At 31.1% G+C, this 24,606-nt stretch overlaps 1 protein-coding gene across 1 annotated transcript; it reads right to left on the reverse strand.

Annotated features, from left to right (window-relative positions):
• Nucleotides 1–4,990: 4,990 nt before the first annotated feature.
• Nucleotides 4,991–11,009, reverse strand: LOC18107083 (probable methionine--tRNA ligase). The gene is made up of 17 exons (XM_006373011.3): nt 10,763–11,009; nt 10,538–10,682; nt 10,288–10,441; nt 9,989–10,144; nt 9,243–9,473; nt 8,912–9,055; nt 8,430–8,520; nt 8,158–8,264; nt 7,947–8,061; nt 7,203–7,321; nt 7,060–7,125; nt 6,817–6,945; nt 6,568–6,708; nt 6,264–6,384; nt 5,820–6,055; nt 5,613–5,714; nt 4,991–5,400 (listed from the first exon to the last, which is right to left on the reverse strand). The coding sequence occupies exons 1-17, from the start codon at nt 10,878–10,880 to the stop codon at nt 5,170–5,172; spliced, it is 2,406 nt and encodes an 801-aa protein (XP_006373073.1). The 5' UTR covers nt 10,881–11,009; the 3' UTR covers nt 4,991–5,169.
• Nucleotides 11,010–24,606: the final 13,597 nt, after the last annotated feature.

The following is a 24,606-nucleotide window of genomic DNA, read 5'->3' on the forward strand; positions in this document are numbered from 1 at the left end:
TAAAATAAAGCATGGTTAATGGGATTGTTTGAGATCAAATTTTAAGTATAGTATATTCCCTTTTATGGTTAAAATTTTGTTGAAAATTATTTTCTAACAAAAGTTATTAACATGAAATATTAACATGATCAAAATAAATTATGGGTGGGTAAGAAATTGATTTTAAAGAACTCTAGGTTGACATATTTTTTTGAAACTCAAAACCTTATATCTCACATAAAAAAAAAGTTTTTCTTGTATTTTATAAATAATAAAAAGTTGAAGGGTCATAAATGAGCCTAAGCAAATTAGTAAACGCGTGCTCAACATAGGATCTGACATGGGCTTAAGCTCGAGCCACAAGATTTTTTACTAACCTATTTTGGACTTGGATTTGAGTTTATTATAAAATAATTCTTTAGCACATAAAAAAATTATTTTTTGTGAGCTCATTTATATAAAACCAACTCGGGAATAAAGAGTTTAAACAACCAGTCTTCATCATCTTTCTGAATAGTGTTTTCAAAGAAAAATGTTTGGTTTTTAAGGTTAAAAATTGTGAGGTTTTTATTCTTTATATGATGGGTAATTAGAATATATATATATATATATATATATATATATATATATATATATATATATATATATATATCAATGATAAGAACATGAAGAATGCCTAGAAAATTATCAAAGACTGGTTGAAAAAGATCAAAATACACAAGATTGAAAAATTTAACAGTTCAATTTTGACTGGTAAAGACCTTATTGGCAAAGAAAATTCAAAATTGGATATTTAAGAACTCAATTGAAATTTTATAAGGTTTAATTGCAAGAAAAAATGATTTTTAAAATCAATTTAGGCTTTCATTGGAAGAAATTGAAGTCTGGAAGCCGAATTGCAATTTTAAAGAGTCAATTTGGTCAAATCATAGGTTTAATTGCATAAATATTGAAGTTTGATGAGCAACTAAATATTTGATTGAAGAAATCTAAAACTAATGATCAAAATGAAAAAGTCTCACATGAAGACAATGAAAGAAATTAAACTGAAATAATTTAATTAAGTATGACTTAATTAAAATATATTTTAGAAATTAAGGATTAGGATATAATTAATACAGGGATTATATTTCTAGACCTAAAAAAATCAAGTAAGGACTTGATTGTGTTAATGTCTAAAATTATCCTGAATTAATATATATAGATATTATTCGGGGGCAAATTGATATTTTGCTAATTTAAAGGGTTTTTTTAGATTTTTTTATAAATAGTAAGTTATGCCTCTTATTTTTTTAGTTGTTGTCTGTTAGACATAAAAACTACATAAGTCATAGAATAGAGAGCTAACACTCTAAGCATAACAATTCTTCTATCTTAAATAAGAATTTACGAGATTTCTCACTGGTGGTTTATGTGAATTATCGTTGGAGGTTGGACAATTAGATGGCTTGTGGTTTGTGACAACCAAGCCTTTAAAGAATTATTCAAAGCTGAAAAAGATCAGATCTTCAGGTAATAAATCCCTAAACAACTCTAGATATGTCTAACAAGATCCTAGAGACTCCTGAATAATTTTGTTTTATTATTTCCGCTGCGTATATGTTATTTGAGACCAACAATGATGGTGGATACTTGAATGAAGGCTTAGTGAGTGGATCATATGATATTTCAAAACACTTTAAAAATTAGTGTGTCTCTATCCTTATCTCTTTGATTTATGCATCTTGATATTAATTATTGATTTCAGTATTGTTAAAGTGTTTGGTATTAATTTCAGCAATCTTGGGTTTATTAGAGATCATTTTTAAAAGTGATAGAATTTTTTATAAAGTCCTAGCTCACCTCCTCTTAGGCTTTTTAAGTCTTTAAAGTTACACTGTATTGATTACCCTGGAGTACTAGAAAGGTATAGTGATGTTGATTAAATATCCGACATTAAAAATACAAAATTCACTAGTGAAAATTTATTCACACTTGGTGGAGCGGATGTGTCATAGAAATCCTCTAAGCAAATATGTACAACAAGATCCATAATGGAATAAGAGTTTATTGCTTTTGATAAAGTTAGAGAGGAAATGACTTTGGAATTTCTTAAAGAATATTACATATTGGTCAAAACCACTACCAATAATTTATGTTTATTAATTACTATAGTCAATCTATAATTGAAAGGGCACAAAGTAATATATATAATAGTGAGTCTAGATATATACGTTGTAAATATAATATAATATCGTTAAGTACTTGCTCTGAAATGAAATAATTTGTAGTGACTATGTAAAGTTAAAAAAAATATATTATGGATTTGTTAACCAAAGATTTATCGATAGAGCTTGTGTATACATCAAGAGAAATGAGTTTAAAACTTTTAAAATGAAACTGTGTAATGATTGTAACCCAACCTAGTTGACTGAAGATCTCAAGATCTAGGTTGAAAGGAAAAACTAAGTCATATAATATTTTTAGTAGCACTTGAAAATTATTATTTCATGTCTATTCGTACGATAAAAGAGGTGTTAGCTACAACATGATAAAGGGTGAGCAATGCTCTTAATGATTTTCATATATCGATGTACCAAATGGAGGATAATATAATATTTTTAATGAAAAATCACCTATATAAGTGAAAAATATGGTTGTTATTTGAGGATTTTTAAAAGACTAAATTTCTAAAGCGCTCATGAATACAAGAATAGTTCAGAGCCAAAATGATCATAACAATGAAAACCAAAGGAAATATCTTGGTAGAGAAGTATCTAAATATTATTATCCTAGTTTATATAAAAGGATAGATAATTCAAGACATCACGTTTACTATTTAACCAAGTACATCTAATAGTATTTTACTAATAAAAGTTCAAAAATAAAAGTTACCTATGTTGATATCGTGATCTACCAAGTCATTATCTCTTTACAAATCTTTAAGTTTTTATACTAGTAAAAAATGGAGTCTACTTATTTTCAAGGTTAAAACTTTATTGAAAATTATTCTCCAACAAACATTTTTTAACATAGAATATTTGCATTATTACAATAAATTATGGGTTAATGAGAAATTAATATCAAAGAATCCTAAATTGATGTGTTTTTGTGAAATCCAAAACTCTATTCTACATGGAGAAAAAAAAAAGACTTTTTTTGTAGTTTATACAAATTTCTATGGCAAGGACAACCACATTATTATATTGCTCCAATCCATAATAGCTTATGTTTTGGTGAACAGTAAAATAACCAACACTAAAACATTGATCTTATATTGCATAATATAATTAGTATGAGTTTAACCCAATGTGAGAGCTTGGCCTAAAACACATGTTTTTTTACAAACTTATCTTAAACTTAAATTTGGATTTATTATAAAACAATTCTTTGGTAATTAAAAAATTATTTTTTATCTATCTATTTATTTATATTGAGATCATAATAAAAAGTTTGGATAGTTTGCCTTTTTCATCCTGTTTTTTCGAAGGAAAAACACCTAGTTTTTAAGACAATTGTTGGGTTTTTTTTTTTTATTATTATTACAATGAGTAATTAAAGTAAAACAGCGGCTTATCAATTTTGGTTCCAAAAATTAATATAAGGGTTGAAGGGGAAATGTTTTATACCCTTTTTGGATCAGCTCTTTTGCCTTCTCTATAGTTTTCTTAGTTTGTTTTGCCTCTGGTCTACTCACCTTTTTGCTGTTTTTTTCTCTATTCTAGAGCTCAGGTTCTATTTCAGGGACACAAAGATGCATGTTTTGTTTTGTAAGCTTGCATGCCATGATATGTCTAGTTATATCATATCACATGCTTAATCTAAACAACTGTTAGCCTGCAAGAAAGCAGATTTTATATCTGCCCCTGGATAAAATCGTATTGCAGAATGTGTGGGTTCTATGTTTTTTAACTTGAATCTGTACGATTATTGTTCGAGATTTTGGATTGAGGTTGAACAGTTTTTTCTGTATCTAACAAGCCTTCTGCATGGGTATAAGAGCTTAGATGGGAGTAGCCATGGAAGCTTCGATTCTTCAGTTGGCAACACCTCTAGCTGGTTCTCCAGTTGGTGGTGTACCTCCTCCACTTCTCTGGCTGATGTTTCTCGCTCGCAAGAATGTCGTACAGTGCTGGAAGAGGAGCTCAGGGAGATGGTGAGAGGAAAGAATGATGATCTTAAGCATGATCTTGATCAATTAAGCATCAGCAGGTACACCTAACAGATGCATGTTCGTTAATAACGCATGCTTTTACCAGTCAGAAATCATTATAGACAAGACAAGGATATTATTATCGTCACAGTATACCAAACATAAAACATGACAGTTATTTGTCATGTCCCATCTAAATCCAAACACTGCCTTATGCTTGTAATGAATGTTTTATTATAAGACCTCTGTGTTAACATTTGAATTCATTTATTAGCTACCAAATCTGCTCTTGTATCTGATACTGTCTAATGCTGTCATGGCTAATAGTTTTGGTACTTAAAATTTGCTTCATTCACTAAGCTAATATGTTCTTTTACTTCATGATTTGGAGGTTGGACCGTGAAAGCTAATATGGAATATAGTCATCTAATAATAAGAAAAAACAAAACAGTTACTTACTACAGAGTCATTGCGCAAGCAAACGAACGAACAACTTTTCAGAATAGACAAACCCTTATAACCATTGCAATTATTTAACTAGCCTGTGAATTATTAGACTGAAGACAAGAGCATCTGCTGCGAGTAGTCTTCTGGGCACTTGTAGTTACAGGTGCCTTATTATTATTATTTGCACCAAAAATACATAATTTTTTCATATAGGTGGGGAATGAATTTTCTTACAGATTTCAATGAACAACTTTTCAGACAAACAGCCCCACACACTCGAGTCCTTTCCTGTGGAAATGATCCATCAAGAAGAACCCGATGGGTGCCCGCCTGGGTACTTCAGTTTCTGAGCACCCCATGATTCCCATCCGGTCACCTGATCTCCACTTATTTTGTTTTTCTAGTTCAATAACAAATAGGAAAGCATTAAACTGCCAAACAAAATAAAGTATCAAATAAACAAAAACATGAAATACCTTACATACTCCCACAGCATTTGAAGCGAAGTCATTTTTACACCCAATGTGGTGTAACATTGAACGATAACAGAAACAACGAGTCAAAAACAGGTGCCTTGAGATTTTTCTACTGTCAAAAACTGACCTACCTGTCTACCTAATGGAACCACAACTAATGGATGCAACCTTGCACACACCAGCAGATGTGGTTAGCGGAATATCTTTGTAGCAGGCTATCAGGTCACTGTTAGTTTGCAGATCCACCTGTAGTGTCTCCCAGACCTTCTTCTTAGGGTTTAGGACATCATCAGGTTCACCTTCAAACCCTTGAAATGTAACTCTCTCTCCAACAACAGCGGATGGGGGTGGATCAACCAATTCGACCTACCATATCACCAGCATAGGTAAAATTAGACCAGCAATTAAAAAAACATTTCTGCAATTAGATTCAAGGGCTGCTTTTTTGTCATAGGTGCCATAGCTCATATTACATATCCATTAGTAAGGTTGGATGACTTCACACTTGGAAATATGACCTCAGACAAATGTACAAAAGATGCAAAGACAAATGAAAAGGTAGATATCAGTTTACTTACCTTTGTGTGGTCACTATTGGAAGCAGCAAGAACCATAGCCTGTGACTTAATGCCCCTCATGGATGCTGGCTTTAGGTTGCAAAGGACGCAGACCTTACGATTCTGCCAAATGATCAACATTATGAGCAGCCTAGCAGACTGGGTGGCATAAACTAAAAACATAAAAGGTGCATCAAATTATTAGGATCTTCGGTAGCAGAGACATACCTGCATCTCCTCAAGAGGTATATATTTGACAAGTCCACTAACAACCGTTCTACAATCTCCTTCACCCAAATCGATTTCTTCCACATACAACGAATCAGCATCAGGATGCTTCTGAACTTTCTTAATTAGGCCAACACGGATATCAAGTCTTGTGATGGAGATTTCTCGTTCAACACTGCCCTTTGATTTGGCTTCAGAAGCAGGTTTTTTGGCCTGTTGCTTCTTCCCACCACCAACTGTTACATCAATTTTGGTAAATAATAAGGAAACAAACTTTCCAACAATTATTCTTAATGGATGCCACTTGTGAGAGATTGCAGGCAGGTGCAAACAATCAAGTTATTAAGAAATTTTTTTTTTTTTTTACCACCATATATGACTTGGTTCAAATTACCAACCATCGGAACTAATCAGGTGAGCACAAGGCTGCAAGCAAAATACAACCTGAAGCTTTTTTCTTCAGTTGCTCGGCAAGCTTGGCTGCCTTTTCAGCTTCATCCCGCTCAAGTCTATCAGCCTGACTTCCAGCAAATCTCCTCCTGTAGTCCTCCACTTCTTCATCTTTCTGTACGGAAATGAAATTACTTAAATTAGTAGTAAGCACAAAGAAAAGTTAGCATCATGCTTCATCTTTCACCCCTATTCCCATCAACATCAAAGCACAAGCAACCACATGCAAACCCCTGCAAAATCAAAACCACACTCAGACATGAACACAGGTAACTATATGTGGCATAACATATTATACCAGTTCCTTGAACAAGGGCTCTGGAGTTCCAATCTTGTGCCCAGCAGGTAGGATCTCCCAAGGTCTTTTTGCCCTATCCATATCGCCTTTCTCGTCACAAAGTGAAGCTTGTTCAAGAGGCAAATTAAGCTGCTTGAAGACCTTATATCCAATTTAAAAAATAAAGGAAAAAAAACAACTCAGCACATGAAAACAATGAAAGACATTCACATGAGTGCTGCTAATAAACAAATAAGGTAGCCAAGTCACCTCAACAGAGAAAGATGGTATGAAAGGTTCCAATAAACATGCAAGAAGATATACTAGACCCAATGAAGTCTTTATAACTATGGAACAAGAAGGTTGGTCTTCCTTGTAAAGCTTCCAAAATTGGCTTTCCTACAAGGACATAGAATAGAAATCAATTCATGGCCATCTCCAAACAGCAGAGACATAATAAAACACACACCTAAAGCTTTTGAATCCAAATGATCATAAGCATTCCAGGCTTACTTGCAGATAGGCGTTCCCCTCACTAGAAATGCTCATTGCAGTTTTCAATCCTTGCTTTAACTTAACCTATAAATTTCAAACATGGGTGTCAGGATGGTGCTAGTCACATGTAACTATCCTGCGAAACAATCATTGGCTGATACCTTCTCCATGGCTTCCAGGTACTGCTCTACATATTTACCAACTTCTCCAGCCAATTTCTTTGTCAAGGGATGGGAGTCTGCACCTGGAGCATCTGGAATGATAGAACCATATCCCAAACCTGTAGATCAAAATAGCCAGTCACTATGGTCTCAGGATACCATGCCAGTGCCTTGCTACACCAGAAAAATGCATCAAACGTGAATGGCGGGTGGTAAAACACAAAAACCGCTACAAGAATTTATGATCCCTCAAGAGCCTAGAGGATCTGTTTAGGACTAACTTGTGTTCCCAATCCTATTTTGGCTTGCATGCTTCTAGAAAAACTGAGTCCAGAAGGGTATTGAGCATCTTAGATGGAGAAATGGCCCTCACACAAATTCCATAAACTATCCTGCTTTTTTTTTTCAAAGACTTTCAAAAGAAAATGAAGGAAAAACACACAACTTCTCGATGGTGGTCCAAGTATTCTATTATCGTGAGGAGATGGTTCTTTGAGAGAGAAAAAGGCCAATTCTTAAAGGTATGACAGAGAGGGAAAAACTTTCGAAACTCAAATGATAAGAAGTACCAATATTGATAATTAAAATCAAACAAATAAATAATCCACTTATTGGCAATAGAATTCTACAATTCTCTTCCACCAACATAAAATTGTCACTCTGATGCATTCATCAAGACTTAAATTTTGCTGAACAACAAAATAGTAAGAAACCTAAATATGGAATTTCACAAAGCTGATCTACCTGGTGGTTTAGCAAGAAAGCTCAGAACTCGATTAATAAAGTTGCCCAAATTATTCAGCAGCTCGCTGTTAAGTTTTGCTTGCAAATCAGACCATGTAAATAGTGTGTCAGACACCTAATTAAGACAAACACATCAAAATTAGCATTTTATTATTGCATGATGAAATATTCAACTGAAGAATGAAAGCATTGTTGGCAACAAGAGGATTACCTCAGGCCTATTGGTTAGCAGATAATATCTCCAAACTTCTACAGGAATATTTGTATCCTTTGCATCATTTCCAAACACTCCTACACCCTTACTCTTGGAAAACTTCCCTGCATTACCCAACTAACTTGACTTAGAAAACTCAAGATGGTCAAAAGCAAAAGGCAGCATCTTAGTAAAGGATGATTATCCTATGAGTTTTCTTTTGAATGCATGAAAATTCACCAAGTATTGCATATTGGCTAAATTATGTCGATGAAACATGGTTGACAAACCTGCTTCATAATTTAAGTATTCAGTTACACTTATAGTCTTCATCATGGTCCAATTTTCGCCTGTTCCAATAAGTGTCGATGGAAACATCACCTGAAATAAGAAATGCATAAGCATTTGAAGAAGTGAAACTTTACAGCATTACTGTAAGGAAACCATGCATATTGAGAGCAATTTTCTTGCTCAACTTAAAAGTACAATTGCGAACCAAAAGGAAACATTGAAGTACAGAAATAAATGGAAAGTTCTGAGATTGCAGATGTGCCCATCAGATTTCAAGTAAAACCAAACAAAAAAGAGAGAAAATATAACAATCACATCAAATGAACCCAAAATCACCGAGAAATAGGAAGTTTCTAACAAAAAAGAAAATCTCAATATACAAATTTTTCAAATGAAAAATTACACGAGATTAAAACTAAAATTTAAAAATAATAATAACTTCCATCTGCAGGTCAATAATTCTGAAGGATAGTACACTTACAGTGTGGAATGGTACATTGTCTTTTCCCATAAACTGATACAGCTCCACATTATCAGGATTCTTCCACCACTTCTCCCAATCAGGAGTGTAGCAAGAAGTAATGGATACATATCCAATAGGAGCATCAAACCAAACATAAAACACCTACCAATAACACAATATGAAGTTACATCATAAAAATCTAACACCATGTTTATGTGCATATTAGTCATGAAAAAAAGAAGAAATGCCAGCAGCAGAAATTTCAGCATGGTTTGGAAAAAAAAAACCACATCTTTGACAGAATTTGAATGGGATAAAATGGAAAGTGATACTAAGCAAGATTTCTAACCTTGTCCTTAAATTCATCAAGTGGAACTGGAACACCCCACTTCAGATCCCTAGTAATGCATCGTGGTTTTAGTCCTTCTTTAAGCCATGCGTTCGTTGTTTGAATGGCATTTTGGCTCCAAGATCCAGCTACTGACATACTCTCGATATAGCTTACTAATTTATCCTTCAGCTGAGGAAGCTCAAGAAACAAGTGGTTCGTATCGCGGATTCTTGGTGTATTCTTACATTGCTGTTCACATATCAGATCAAAATATATACATAAATACAACATGAAATCACCAGAGTCTAGCAACATTATTGCTACATGAGTGGAAGAGGCACAAACTTTTGTGATCCCTTATTTGCTACTTCTTATTTAGGAATTAACTCAGGGGGAAATGGTGGTAGCTAGTGAGGGTCATGTAACATGTTCGACTGTGAAAGAGGCACTGGAATATTAGCCAACTCCATATTTCAGCCTAGAAAATTCCTTCATTGAATACCAGAGTCGACTCAGATGTAAGATTAATGAGCAGCAGTTAAGTTATCCCAATATCAGAAGGTCCTTGTCCTTTTTCCAATACCAAAAGGATACAGTGTGATATGGCCTTCTAGATATTTGCCGTAGCACTACGTTATGCAATGCATTTCAGCCCAGGATATCCAAAAACTAACAGAAAGTAAGATATAGATAGAATTATATACAATGGTTTTGCTAAAAACACAGGAATGAAAGAAAAGCAAGAGAAAGAACCAATCTCTCACCTTGCACCTGGGATTTATTAACTCGGTTGGATTCAAAAGCTTTCCACAATTTTCACACTGATCTCCTCGTGCAGAGTCATAATTACATCCTTCTGTAGGACAAGTACCTTCCACAAGCCGATCAGCCAAGAATCTTTCACATGTATCACAGTACAGCTGTATAAAGATAATAGTTACAAACATTAATCAATTAACCACCCAAATAACAAAACATAGCTCAAATTTAGACATGGTACCATCGCACAAAATAACACAAACGAACATACCAGTGAAATAAGCCGTCACTCATAAGACCATACCTGTTTCATTGTATTCTCCGAAAGCCAGTTATTATCTAACAATTTCTTAAAAATTGCTTGACAAACTTCAGTTTGCTGCGGACTCGACGTCCGCCCAAATTCATCAAAACTTATATTAAACCATTTATAAACCTCCCTATGAATCGCGTGATACCTAGAAATCCACGACCAAATTGAAACTCACTACAATAATAATAATAATAATAAAAACTCAGCTAATACATAAAAAAATAAAAAAGAAGAAAATTACTTGTCACAAATTTGTTTAGGGGTAGAATTCTCCTCCATGGCTTTAGTCTCAGTCGCAGTCCCGTACTCGTCAGTTCCACAAATATAAATCGCATTATATCCTCGGAGACGACAGTATCTAGCAAACACGTCAGCACTCAGCACGCCTAACAGCCAAAGCGGAACCGGAATCAGAAAAACCAAATGAGTTCCTTAATCAAGCAGCACAAAATCCAAAATTACTTACAGCCGATAATGTTGCCGAGATGAGGGACGTTATTGACATAAGGCAAAGCACTGGTTATCAGTATGTTTCGCTTTCCCGGGATCGGTAGCTTCGGGACCGGCCGATCGAGATCTCCCATGATTGTGATAGCTTAGCTGCTGGCTAGGGTTTTAGTTCTGTGTTAGCGATTTGGGGTTTCTAAAGGAAGAGAGGAGTCAGAATCAACGAGTGGCTACAAAAGTAAGCCAGCATGGGTAGGGTAATGCAGAAATGAGCGGGGTTCCAGTAATTTAGCTTTTTACCCTCGGTTTTTTCTTGAAAATTACGAGAAGCTGCTACGCGCATGTTTTGACAGGTCAGTAACAAAAATTTAACCACGAAAATGATTTGGAAAATAGTTTTCTTGTTTTCATCCCTTCTTTTCTTATTTATTCATAGGATATTTTCCAATGACAAATTGAGGAAATATGTTTATTAAATATATATTTTTTTAATAGAAGACAATTATATTTTTTGACTTAAATTGAAAATGTTAAATTAAATGATCATAAGACATTAATGGGTGGTTGCGGTTGTTTTTCAAAGAATTTTTCGTGCCGAAATGCATCAAAATGATGTTAAAAAATTATTTTTAAAATGCAAAATATATAAAAAAAAATAACTTTTTATAAAAAAAATTAATTTTTTTAGGAACAATAAACAAAACAAAAGCCTTATTTTTACATTAAATAATTTTAAAACATTCAACAAGAATAAAGGATTAAACAAGTGTTTCAAGAAAAAAAATTATTCTCAAGTAGTAACACTTTTTCTTTAGTTTTCCTTTTTTAAAAAAAAATATTTTCTAAAAAAATAAATGATATTTCATAACTACAATCAAGCAAAAAGTTTTGATATATATTATTTCTTTTAACTATGAGATTAGAGATTTGTCCACTTATCTTCGAAAACTTAAGGAGGCTTTGAGAAAGTAGTTCAATGTGAATATACCAAGACAAATGTGTAACCTCAATAAAAAGGGAAGGATTTTTGTTTAAATAAAAGTATTATTCATTCACTCATAAAATACATTGTTTTTCTCTCTCTTTTTTGTCCTTTAAGTTTTTTATCCGATCATCAAAAAAAAAAAATTTACTCTTTCACATTGCACCAACTAGGTATTAAGCTTGATAATTGTGTTTAAATTTATTATAAAGTTATGTCAAAAATATGTCATGGTATTGGGTTGATTCTTGATCTTACAAAAAACTTCATTTCATTTCTTAAAAAAATAAAAAATAAAAAATAAATAAAAGGATCAAAATTGATAGTGAAGAGAAAATACAAGATTTTTTCCCTCCATTGTTCATAATGTGTCTTTCTAAAAACTCTTGTCTGCATAATTTTTTTTATTTTCTTTTTTAGTCTTTTTAGTTTTAAACTTTTACGTTTTGATTCAAAACTTTATTTTAATTCATGAGTTTGAGAGAGAAAAAAGAGTCGTTGAAAAACAACACAGGAGATAGAAAATAGTTGGTTGGCTAGATTCCATTAACAAAATAGCTAGATTTAGTGTCAATATGTTCCTCTTGACAAGATGAGCATTAATGAGGTGTTTGTTAGCTTTCAAATTGCTGTAAAAAAGGAGGGGTTGAGAAAGATTTTTTTTTATGTAATTTAATGGTTTTAACCGATTTTAGAGGTGTTTTGAGTCAAGAAATTAGTTTATTAAGATTCAAAAGATGTTTATTATGTGTGTTTTAGGTTAAATTTGATTCAAAAATGATGTTTTTAATCCAAAAAACCTCAACCTAATTTTTTGTTCATCTCTCTGGAGTTCAAAATATAGGCAAGTGAATAACACATCATCTGTTTTTTTAAAAGAAAAATAAAAAGGCCAATGTTGTCATCTATCCATGTGTAAAAAAAAAAAAAGGGTTAGGCGCATGAACTTTCTTTCCACTAGGCCAAGCATGCAAGCCCATCTCTTTGGCTCTGACCCTTTGTAAACTCCCAACTAAATTTTTCTTGAAATATTAAAATTTTAATCTAAAGATAAAATGGGTTAAATAAAAATTTAAAAAATTGAAATTTAATGTCAAGGAAGAAATTAAAAACAAAAGGAGGTGTTGTGACAGTAAATAAAAGGGAGAAAATAAATTAAAAACTTTAGGACAAATTAGGATTATATATAAAGGGGGGATTAAAGTGTAAATAAGGAAGAAAAACACATATAAAAGCCATATCTCTCTCCCTTTCTCTCTCTCTCTCTCTCTCTCTCTCATTAAGGCCGGCAGCAGCTAGAACAAAAGAGGAGGAGAAATATTGAGTTTTTCTTCAAAAATATTCTTAGAGAAAGCACAAAATAATTTAGGGAATTAAAGGGGGATTGAGAGAAACACCCACCACCACATCTTTAAATACTTAAATAAGATAGAAAAGTGAAGGAAATCAAAGGGAGATCAATACATAGTCACAACAGCAAGGGGTTTTAAGAGGGATCTAAAAAGTTTTGATTGGTTGAGATTTGAAGACTAGATTAACATTTGGTAAGGAGTTCTAAACTTAATCTAACAATTTTGTAAGAAATGAATAACAATTAAGGTAGAAATTATGAAATTAATATTAGGGTTCATAGTGGAATTCTGGAGAAAATATAAATTGGCCATAAATTGATCAAATTAGGTTACATTAGGTTGTGTTAGGTGTTAAATATGGTAGAAATGATGACAAAAGTCATAGTGTTTCTAAGGGTTTAATGGCCGGCAAATAGGAGACAAAATTGCATGTACTAGAATTGTGTTAATTGTTGTGTTATAAATTGATATGTAAGTTATTTGACATGTTTTGGAAGAATAGGAAAATATGAGATTATATATGTTTAAAATTTAATGATGTAATTTGTTGGATTGATTAAGTTCTTGGGGAATTTGTATTAGAAGTCGTGTTATTAATAGTCCAATAGATGAATTTAAGGCCAATCATGAATTTTTAAATCATGAGTGGTCGGCCATGTTGATGTAATTGGGGAAGTTTTGGAATTTGGGTATGTTTTGGTGTTGTATGGTGTGTTGAATTTTAATTATATATAATATGATTATGATTTGTATAATTAGGTTTGGATTATGACCATTTAAGTTGAGTGTTGATGTATAAATTTTTGTTAGTGTGTTTAGGAGGATGTGTGCGTGAAAATCCTATGAAATTGATGAGTTAAATTAGTGATCACAAAGTGTTTGATAAAAGGTTAGATATAATATTATTGATAAAATATTAAACATTAGAAATTGTTGATGAGAAGTTAAAGATTAAAATTGTTGACGAAAATGTTAAGGCCTTACAATAAATGTGTGGGAAGCCAAAGTGACATAATATGTATTAATATCAAATAAAAGTTTGGGTTGGAAGGAAATGAGTTATTGGGAAGGCAAAGATAGTGAAATAGGTTTAAGTGAATCAAAATAACTGAAAAATGATTTGAATTAAATACATACTATGTATTTAAGAAATATATGTTGGATGCAAAATGGTAGTAACAAAATGTGAAATTGAATATTAAATACAAGTTGAAAATATGAGTAAAATGAGAATTTAAACTAAAATAAGAGTTAAATTGATTAAAGTAAACTTAAAATAATATTATATAGAATGAGTATACAATGGAAGAATAATGTAGTATACTTGTTAATACAAGAGAGGCAACGAGAGCTGTGTAGCAGTAAAGAGATACTACTCGAGCTCCGATAGCAGGTAAGTGTCATACACCTTGTCATTTTCTTCCTTAGTTTATCATTGTATTATGTTGGAAATGTTATGATATATCATACTTAAATTGTGGTTTATGACGAAGGAATTAATTTTCCGATAATGAGACTAATGTCCGATAATAAGAGAAGGAATCAGTTTCTCAATTATGGGACTAATGTCCGGTAATGAGCGAAAGAATTAGTTTTCTAATGATGGGATTAATGCTTAGAATAGGCAAAGGAATTAATTTCCTGATGATGGGACTGATGCTCGATAACGGGAGAAAAAATTAGTTTTCCGGTGATGGGACAAACGTCGCTGAAAAATATAAGTGGTTAGTTTTTCTTGATACTAGAATTAACACCTGATACTAAGAGATGGGACTAGATTCCCGTAAATGAAATTAATACGGAGGGAATAGTTTAGATTTTTGAAAGCGAGAATAATACCTGGATATAGGTAAAGAAAAATAATTACCTAGTACTGGATATTATTTGGAAAGATTGAGCTTTAGAAAATAAATTGCTAGAAAAAATATGATTTATTAAAATAATAACAAACAAGAAATCTCGATGTAGTGAGTGAACAATGTTGATGAATAGAGGGATTGTGTTGATAAATAAATTGGAATAATTAACAATGATGAGTTCCAGTCTATAGACAATATTTCATGTGTATTTTGGGTGTGCGAAATAGAACAAAGGTACATCAAATCAACAATAATTTTTATTTTTTCTTTTTAAAAAGGCGAACTATGTTTTGGTTGAAGCGAGTGAGTTGTGTGTGCAGTGTGCACTCGTCAGGTCATTGGAGCCTCACTAGGTCATGTCCTACCTAATTTACATTGAAATTTGGCCTTGTCTAAAGGTTAGGTCAATGAGTCACTATATTGACCTGATGAGCTAAGTTGGGTGACACGACCAAAAAGTTGATATCTTCTTCTAAGTGTAGGAGTGTCGAAGTAATAAATAACCCGGCAAGACCGGGGTTGAACCACATGGAGGTTAGCTGTATAAACTACAAATAAAGAAATAGATAATAACAGAAAAAGAGTTGAAGAGAGCTTTGAGATGTGATATTGATATAAGGATTAAATAAGAATAAAATAATTGTTAAGGTTAGAGAATCCACTAATAGTATTTCAAACAAGTATAGTATAAACTCTTTTTATTACTCAACTGGAAACCACACACAAAGGAGGTTTCAATCGGATTATAAATTATTAACATGATTGCATTAGTTATCTTATTCGAATAATGTTAATACTTGTAAATGTTGTCAGATATTCATGATTATAACTTATGTTAACAACAAATTAAGTTCCTTTCATAGCACATGTGTCGGTTATACCATACGGCTGGGCTATGAAAGTGCCAAGTATTTGTTGTACCAAGGGTTATACAACATAAATCTAGATTAACCATTTAACAAGCAATGTATTAAAAGTGAACAAGATAACAAATACAAAACATGTTAGTATCAAACATTAAAGTCCATGTTGAGTTTATACTATACTTATTCTTACACCATTAGTGTACACATTTTCATCTTGACATAATAAACTTAGCTAAACATAATGAAAGAGAGAAACATAAATAAACAAGATAAGAGCATAAATAAGATATAAGTTAACTAAGTAAAGGAAATGAAATGAAAAGCATAAACAAGAGATTAATATAAACAAAACTTAAGCATTACAAAAATATAAAGAGAGAGCAAGAACATGATCTTGATCTGAAAACCAAGATGCCTAAATGTATGGAAAATACCTCCTTTTATAGGCCAAAATTCAGAACTATTGATTTCATAACTAATTGTTGAGTGGGTGGCCACATCTTGACTTGGTGACAATCCTTATCTTCTTGTCTGAACAAAACATCATTATTAACGTCAAAATTTGAACAGATTGTCCTCAGCTTTCCAACATAAAAAGAATTGGTGCATTTGGACTTCTAGAACTCGAGATATGGGCTGAACACTGAACAGTGTATGGGCTGCAAGATAGATTCCGACTTCTCTGTTGTTGCTAAACTTTGGACTTCCAAACAGCAGAATTAAGTCTTGGACTCCTCATGAATGTTTTAGGCCTATGTCTTAGCTTTCTATCCATATAAACCAAATTGAAATCCAAGATCTACAGCTCCATATATGACCCAATGACTTAACAGTGTTCCAGTTTGGACTGAACCAGCATCTCTTTTCTAAGTTTAGCCCTCTTTTTGTCTTCTCAATTTTAGTAGTTAAACTCATCAATCAATCCCTTCATTTATGTGATAGGCCTGCATTTAAGATGAACATTTATCATAAATTAAAGGTATCTTATAGTATTGGACATGATATTATAAAACATGCTTTAGTTAAGGAGTTATTGATACTTCAAGTGTAAAATGATGATATAAAACCTTGATAAAAATACACTTTTAAGTACTAATCATTGAGTTTGGTGATATTACATAAGAGTTCTTCATAATAATGCATAAATAACTAACTAGTTATCTTCGAAAACTTTATGAGACTTTGAGATTATTGTTCAACATGAATATGTTAATACAAATGTGTAAACTCAATAAAAAGGAAGAATTTTTGTCAAAATACATAGAAATTGTTCCAATAATAGTTTGGCTTTCAATACAAAAAAGGAAAATGAAAAAAGAATATCCAAACAACTTTTACATGGTAAAATATGATATAACTTTGGTGGAATTATTCTTTGATACAGAAATTACGATTATATTATTATTATTATTATTATTATTATTATTAACTAAAAGAAGTGGTGTTTTTACTATGTGCCACCTCATAAAATACTATTCAATGTAATTGTTTTTTTAATTATTTTATATCTATATTTTTCCTCTAATTTTATTCTTTAACACTTAGTTTATTAAAGATTGACCTTCATGATTTGTTGTGGTTTGCTTTCTCTATAGTTTATCACAGTCTCATGATCCATGTTGTTGGTTTGGAAGGTTAACTCGATTGACTTGAGTTTTGTTTCCTTAATTGGTAGTTTTTTCAATTTCATCCTTCAACAGTGGATTGATGGAGAATTGATCTTCATAATTTGTTTTGATTTGCTTTATATAGGGTTATTTCAGTCTCATAGCTCGGGTTGTGGGTTTGGCAAGTTAACTCAACTGACTTGATTCTTTTCTTTTTTAATTGGTATTTTCTTTCAAGTTCATCTTTCAACATTTTTTTATATAGGGTTATTCCAGTCTCATAGCTCGGGTTGTGGGTTTGACAAGTTAACTCAACTGACTCGATTCTTTTCTTTTTTAATTGGTATTTTCTTTCAATTTCATCTTTCAACATTGGATTGATTAAGAACTAGGCTTCATGATTTATTTTGGTTTGTTTTCTATAAGGTTATCCTGGTCTCATGACCTGGTTCACAAATTTTACGAGTTAACTTGGGTAAACTCAAGTCATTTTATTATGGTTTTTTTTTTCAATTTCATCATTCAACAATAGATTGATTAAGAATTGAACTTCATAATTTATTTTGACTTGCTTTCTATAGGGTTATTTCAATCTAATGATCTATGTCACAAATTTGATAGATTAACTCAGGTTGACTCAAGTCTTTTTTTTTTCAGTTTATTTTCTATGAGGTTATCCTAATCTCATGAGATTACCCTACTCTTATAACTTGGGTCATGATTTTGGCAAGTTAAATCAAGTTTACTAGAATCATTTTTTATCCTTTTTTTTTAATTTCATCATTCAACATTGGGTTGATTGGAAATTAGACCTCATAATTTGTTTCAATTTACTTTCTATAGGATTATCTCGGTTTTATGACCCGGATCGTGGGTTTTCTAAGTTGACTCAAGTAATTTTTTAAAATAATTTTTTTTTCAATTTTATCCTTTAATATTGGGTTGTTTGAAATTGAGATTTATAATTTGTTGAAATTTACTTTATATGGGGGTTATTATGGTCTCACGACCTAGGTCGTGGATTTAGAAGGTTAACATGAGTTGATTCAATATGTTGTTGTCTCAATATTTTTTTTAAAAAAATATTTTCATGAATTTTGTTTGAGTCAAACTATATTTTTATCAGTCATCCAAGTTGCATTTGGAACTGACAAGTTGACATGTGACATCAATTCAACCTCTACACAATTTTTTTTCTACTAGAAAAACATTAACAACACTTGAGTATATTTTTTATGTTTTTTTTAAATTGATTTGATTTGTAGCATAACGCGTGCCAATAATCTAGTAAAATATACAACAAGGCCTAAATAAAATGCTATAGCAATCTACAATAGCTAATTTTATTTTTGTATTTTCATCCTTAATTTTTTTTTTCAGTTGCAGCCTTTTATGTCCAAATTAATGATCAATTTATTAAAATTTATTAAAAAAAAAAATTCAATAAAAAAGAATTAAAGTGTAAAACAAGTAGAAATTTCATGGCCAGTCTCATATTCACTAGAAAAAGTTTTGTTTAGTTCACACACTTGATTATCCTTTCCCCTGTCAAATTAAATTTCACATTTTCTTTATCTCTAGAAACTTGAAACTTGAAGGTGTTCCAGGAGATTTAAATCTTCTATCTCCTCATGATGTTTCATCGAATTCAGGATTTCCAAGTCAATAAATTTTCTATACGAAAAACTCAATGAGGTGAATTGGCAGAATTCAGAAAAACTTTACGCATTATTTCGCCATATTCAGTAACTCAAACCAAAGTTTTTCTTGGCGTTTGATCTTGATGAATCTACCAATACTTTTCTCTCCCTCTAGTTCCTCCAAATTCAATAGCAACAACAGTGTTAGAAAGGGGCGAAGCCAGTAATTTTTCATGTTCTAGGCTATGATATAAATACACATAAATTATTTTTTAAGATTAATCATTCACTTGGATATAGAAATTTGTCAAGTTAACAATAAAGTTTTAATTCAAATACATAACACAAAATATAAAAATAAAATAAAATTTAAATTACATAAAATTCAAAATAAAAATAAAAATAAATTATACTATCAAAGTTGCACCCTTCGATGTTTTGTAGAATAGAATTCATCTATGATCGAATCCGAATCAATATCTTCAACAAGCTCTCGTTCAGTGTAAATCATCATAGAATCTGCTAAGAACTCCTCTTTTATTTTATTGCGAAGCACAATTTTAACATGTTTCATAGCTGAAAATGCCCGTTTTGTAGTTACAGTGGAAATAGGTAAAGTCAAAACAAGACTAATCAATCTGTCAATCAAATGATAGTGTTGCGATTTATTTGTTTAAGCTAATGCTCGACATAATTCAGAAATGGTAGACATATTCTGAAAGTTCTCATGATGAATCACATCAATCTAATAATGCTCTAGTTGAGATCTCAAATAATACATCTCTTGTTCATTGAAATTTTCAGGATAAAATTTCTCAGCAAGCTTGTAAACAGCATCAACTTTAAATGATTTAAAGTTGTCTTTAGGTTCTAAAGCAGAGCTAAGTACAAGGAGTTCCATTGTCTCGTCATTGAATCTAGAATTTAATTCTTCCAATTAAAAATCTATTGTTGAGTTAAATATATCATAATGATAATACTAGTAAACTGTCACTGAACCTTATTGTTGACATGAACGACTTGTAGCCTTTTTATACGAAACATTCATATGTGGTATGTCAATCTCATATTTTGTGCAAATAGATTGAAAATTTGCAAGGAGAAGATCAAATCCGGCATCTCTGAAAGTTCGAAGCATTGCTTTGGTAGTTGATACAAGATCCATTGCATTTAAGATGTCAAGAGATTTTTGCTGCAAAACTCGACAAAGAAAATCAGTAATCCCCATTATTTTATGCATCAAATATAAGATGAATATAAATTCAAAAGATTTCATCACAATCAAACAACCACCAGCTTCTCCACGTATAGAGTTAGAAGATCCTTTTTGAACATACTTTCAAGCATAGTATTAGTTGCACCATACATATCTATTAAGCTGCAAATATAATCAAAATGAGAGCTCCAGTGAGTAGTTTCACTTCGATATAAATTACCGATTTGATTAGCCCTTTTACTAATCTCATGTTCTCTAGTAGCTACCGTATGTGCAATTTTTATAGTCTGAGCATAATGTAACTCGGTATGATGTTTGGGAGAAGCACTAATAAAATTGATAATAATTTTCAATTTTGAGAAAAATAACCTGGGATGATTAATTAATATAGGCGTGTATGCCCTACAAAACACAATTGATCACAATTATTTTTTTTAACCCAAACTGTTCATGTTTTGACACTCTTTAATGATATATAACATAGTTATTAAACCCGGCTCGGGGGTTGACCTGGTCAAGGGGCCGGGTCCCGGGTTTCATGGGTCAACCCGAAAAAATTAAAAAAAAATTAAAGTTTTAATATTTCATATGAAAAAATCCATGTAAATATAGGTTATACATATTGTAAACAATGAAGTTTAAAATGGATTTTAGTTGAAGTATTTAAACCAAAAGGTTTTTTTATCCCATATTGAAAAAACATGACTTTTTTCTTGGGAACATAGAGTATATATAGTTATATACTAATGAGTTTCAAATCCCACATTTGAAAAAAAAAAAAAACCGGGTCTCGTCCGGGTTCGCTCTGGTCGACCCGCCGGGTTTGACCGGGTTGTTGCCCCAGCCGGTCTTTTAGTAAACCCGGACTAGTCCAGCCACCGGGTCGACCCGCCGGGCCGGGTTTAATAACACTGATATATAGTTAGTTTATTTTTGGGTTTCAAAAATATTTTTGAAAAAAATTAAATTTTATTTTTGCTTCAAATTAATTTTTTTAGTGATTTCATATTGTTTTGATGTGCTGATATCAAATCTAATTTTTAAAAATAAAAAAATATTATTTTAATATATTTTTAAATAAATAATATTTTAAAAAGTAACCGCTACTACAAACAGAAACACTATTGATAAAACAAAATTTATTTTACAATTAATTACGTACAAAAATAATTATTTTCCACGGGTTGCAATTATATTACTTTGTCCTTACTTTCGTCTGTACTCCTCCTCTCCTCCGTATATTTTTGTGTTTATAAAGTCTCACAAATCATAAAGGTTCAACTGTTCAACGGTGTGCATTTTTTTTTTATTAGGCAAAACATTATTTGTCGCCTAGGCTACAACGGTACAACCCACCTAAGCCTTGTAAAAGGCTCCATCCTTGGTGTCAGATCCATCCATTATTTCCTCGTATCAACTCCTAGAGCCCCATCTTAGTGTCAGAATGCAATTTTCCCCACCTTTTTTCATACTGTAAACTAGTGAGGTGACATGTGCTCTAAGTCAATTTTTGTTTTGATATAAAAAATATAAGAAAGGAAAAAAAATTTTTAAATAAAAAATATATAATATTCAAGTAATTAACTCGAGTAAATTTAATAAACTCTATTAATTTAATAATATCATTAAAAAATAAAATTTTGACAACAAATAAAGCAAAAAAGAAATAATGATTCAATGCAAAAGATAAAAGTTTGTCAATATTATGGAAATATATCTTCATAATTTTCCAAAAACATCTCAATGATCTTATTTATTAACAAAATAAAAATTAAATGAGAATATAATAATTTTATATAAAGAAAAAGAAAAAGAAAAAGAAAATATGAATATATAAAAAAATAAAACAAAAAAGTCAATTACAATTAACTTTTTAAACCATGATCAGGTTATAAGACCGAAAATACTATATATAAAAAACTCATGAGGGTTAAAATCACCAACAAAAAAAAACAACACAAAAAACCCAAAATAAAAAAAAATTACAATAAAAATAATGAGTGTTAAAATTACAATAAAAAATAAATTAAAAAGCAACAAAAAATTTTAAATTTGAGAGTGAAATTGAAAAGAATAAAAAGCATTAACAAAAGGACAAAAATCAAAAGAACAAAGAAAAAAAAAACAATACACTATAAATTTAGATTAAAGGGTAAAACTAAAAACAATGAAACTTTCATAAAAGATTCAAGGAAAAAAAATAAAAATAATAAGAATAAACATCAAATCTTAAATATCAAAACATAATAATAAAAAAATGAATATACAAAATTCTTCAATGTGTTTTTTTACACTAAAAAAAACTCTTAGATGTAAATTGAAAAACTTATGCACGCATCTAATTAAACAACTTAATAACCATTGTGTAAAGTAATGAAAAAAAAAATCATCAACAATAAACAAAAATAAAATTAAGAAAACTAAGCAAAAAATAAAGATCAAGATATCCAACATCGCAATACAGGTAACTTACCTGATTATATTTAATGAATTTCTCTATCAAAATAAATTTGTAATAGAGATACACATAAAATTTGTAATAGAAACTAATACACATATAAAATTTATTGAACAACAATTAAAAAAAAACAATGCAAGGCTGCATATATGAAAAATCTTATAAAAAATCAATATTTAAAAACAAAACAAATTTAATCTATATAAAATTAAGAAAAAATCACAAATGAATCATACATATCTTTCTAAAAATTAAATACACTTAATATCATTTAAAAATAATCACAATCTAATTAAAACATAAACCAAAATTTATTTGAAAAAAATATACACAAATAATGCATTATTTTTTAAAAAACTAAAAAAAAAAAAGGATTAAGCCAGGCCTTGTTGGGCCTGGTAAGCCAGGCGTAACGTCTGGCCTAATAAAGCAATGGCCCTCACGTGGGCCTTTATTTCTTTTAAAAAGTTTTTGTCCGTCTCAAATATTTCAAAAAAAAAAAGAACACGTCGCCTGCAAAACCCAAAATCTGGCCACTGCGGTGGCCGGAAAAATGGGATCCTTGATCTTTTTAATTCAAAATCTCATTTTTGACCTAAAACACTTAAAAAACACCCTAGAGACATTGTTAAACCAATCCATGATCACCAAAAAGCTAATAAACCATTCCAAAACCTGAAATCCACCCGAAACAAAAATTCTTCCTAAGCTTAGATCTATTGTTTTAGGTGTTTTTAAGGTAAACAAACACCTAACTGTAATCTCTCTCATCATATGGAACCTTTTGACATAAAAATCAACTGTTTTGGTGGCCGGAATCTTCCCTAACAACCACTTTCTCTCTCTAAGCTGGAATCCAACGACTCCCTCCCTCTCCTCCCAACAAAAAAAGACTGAAAAAAGAGAAAAATAAAGTTAGATACCAAAATATATTATCTTCAAATTCGAGGGACTGATCATCTAATATCTAAAAAATATTGGGGATTAAAATGAATGTTTTAGCAAAACTTTCAACCCACCTTCCATGTTACTCGAACTTTTCACTTTAGTCCCCAAATTGGGCAAAATAAAAGTTCAAGGATTAAAGTGAAAATTATAAAAACATGCACTGCTCCAATCCATAGTGTATTATGAGAAAGTGCACAATGATTCCAGTACAGTGAAAAGATGATGCCTTTTAGTTATAGTTAATATATATTGTCATCTAAACAACTCAATTTGAAATGTTCAGAATCCATCCAATCTAGGTTGTTGGGTGGCTTTGGTTTTGTGAGGAGATTGAGCCATAAGATGACAACCTAGTGGCCGGATATTAGAGGAAGAAGATGACAACGTGGATCTTACAATAGTGTAGAAGATAGAAGAAAGGAAGAGATGCAGTGCAGATGGTCGTTCACGATGAGAAATGATAGGAGAGAAAGGTTCTTTGGTGGCATTTTTGTTATTTTTAAGTTTAAAAGCTCTTAAGTCATTATTTCAAATATAAAGACAGTCTTGTAATTAAATATATATTTTTTGTTGACTTTTTTTTTCATCAACTACTAAAGATATAAAGTGTTACACGTCCTTAAATTTCAGGTTGCAAAGTGTAATAATAAAAAATCTGGTTGCAAAGTGAAAAAATAACTAAACAATAAAATGTTATAAAAAAAGAAGTAAACTCCCAAGACAATTTTTTTTCTAGAAAAATACTAGGCTTTTTAATTAATGTTGTTTTAATCTCTTTTCATTAATTGATTTTATTGATTTTTTCTTTATATTTGTTGTAAACAATGTTTGCAATTTAAATCTTGGTTTCATGGTGTTTTTGGATCAAAATTCCCAAAATAGCTCAAAAGACACTCGAAAAAAACCTTAACTCCTGCATGGAGTGACCAAGAATA

The sequence above is a fragment of the Populus trichocarpa genome, chromosome 17, assembly GCF_000002775.5.
Source record: "Populus trichocarpa isolate Nisqually-1 chromosome 17, P.trichocarpa_v4.1, whole genome shotgun sequence".
NCBI lineage: Eukaryota > Viridiplantae > Streptophyta > Magnoliopsida > Malpighiales > Salicaceae > Populus > Populus trichocarpa.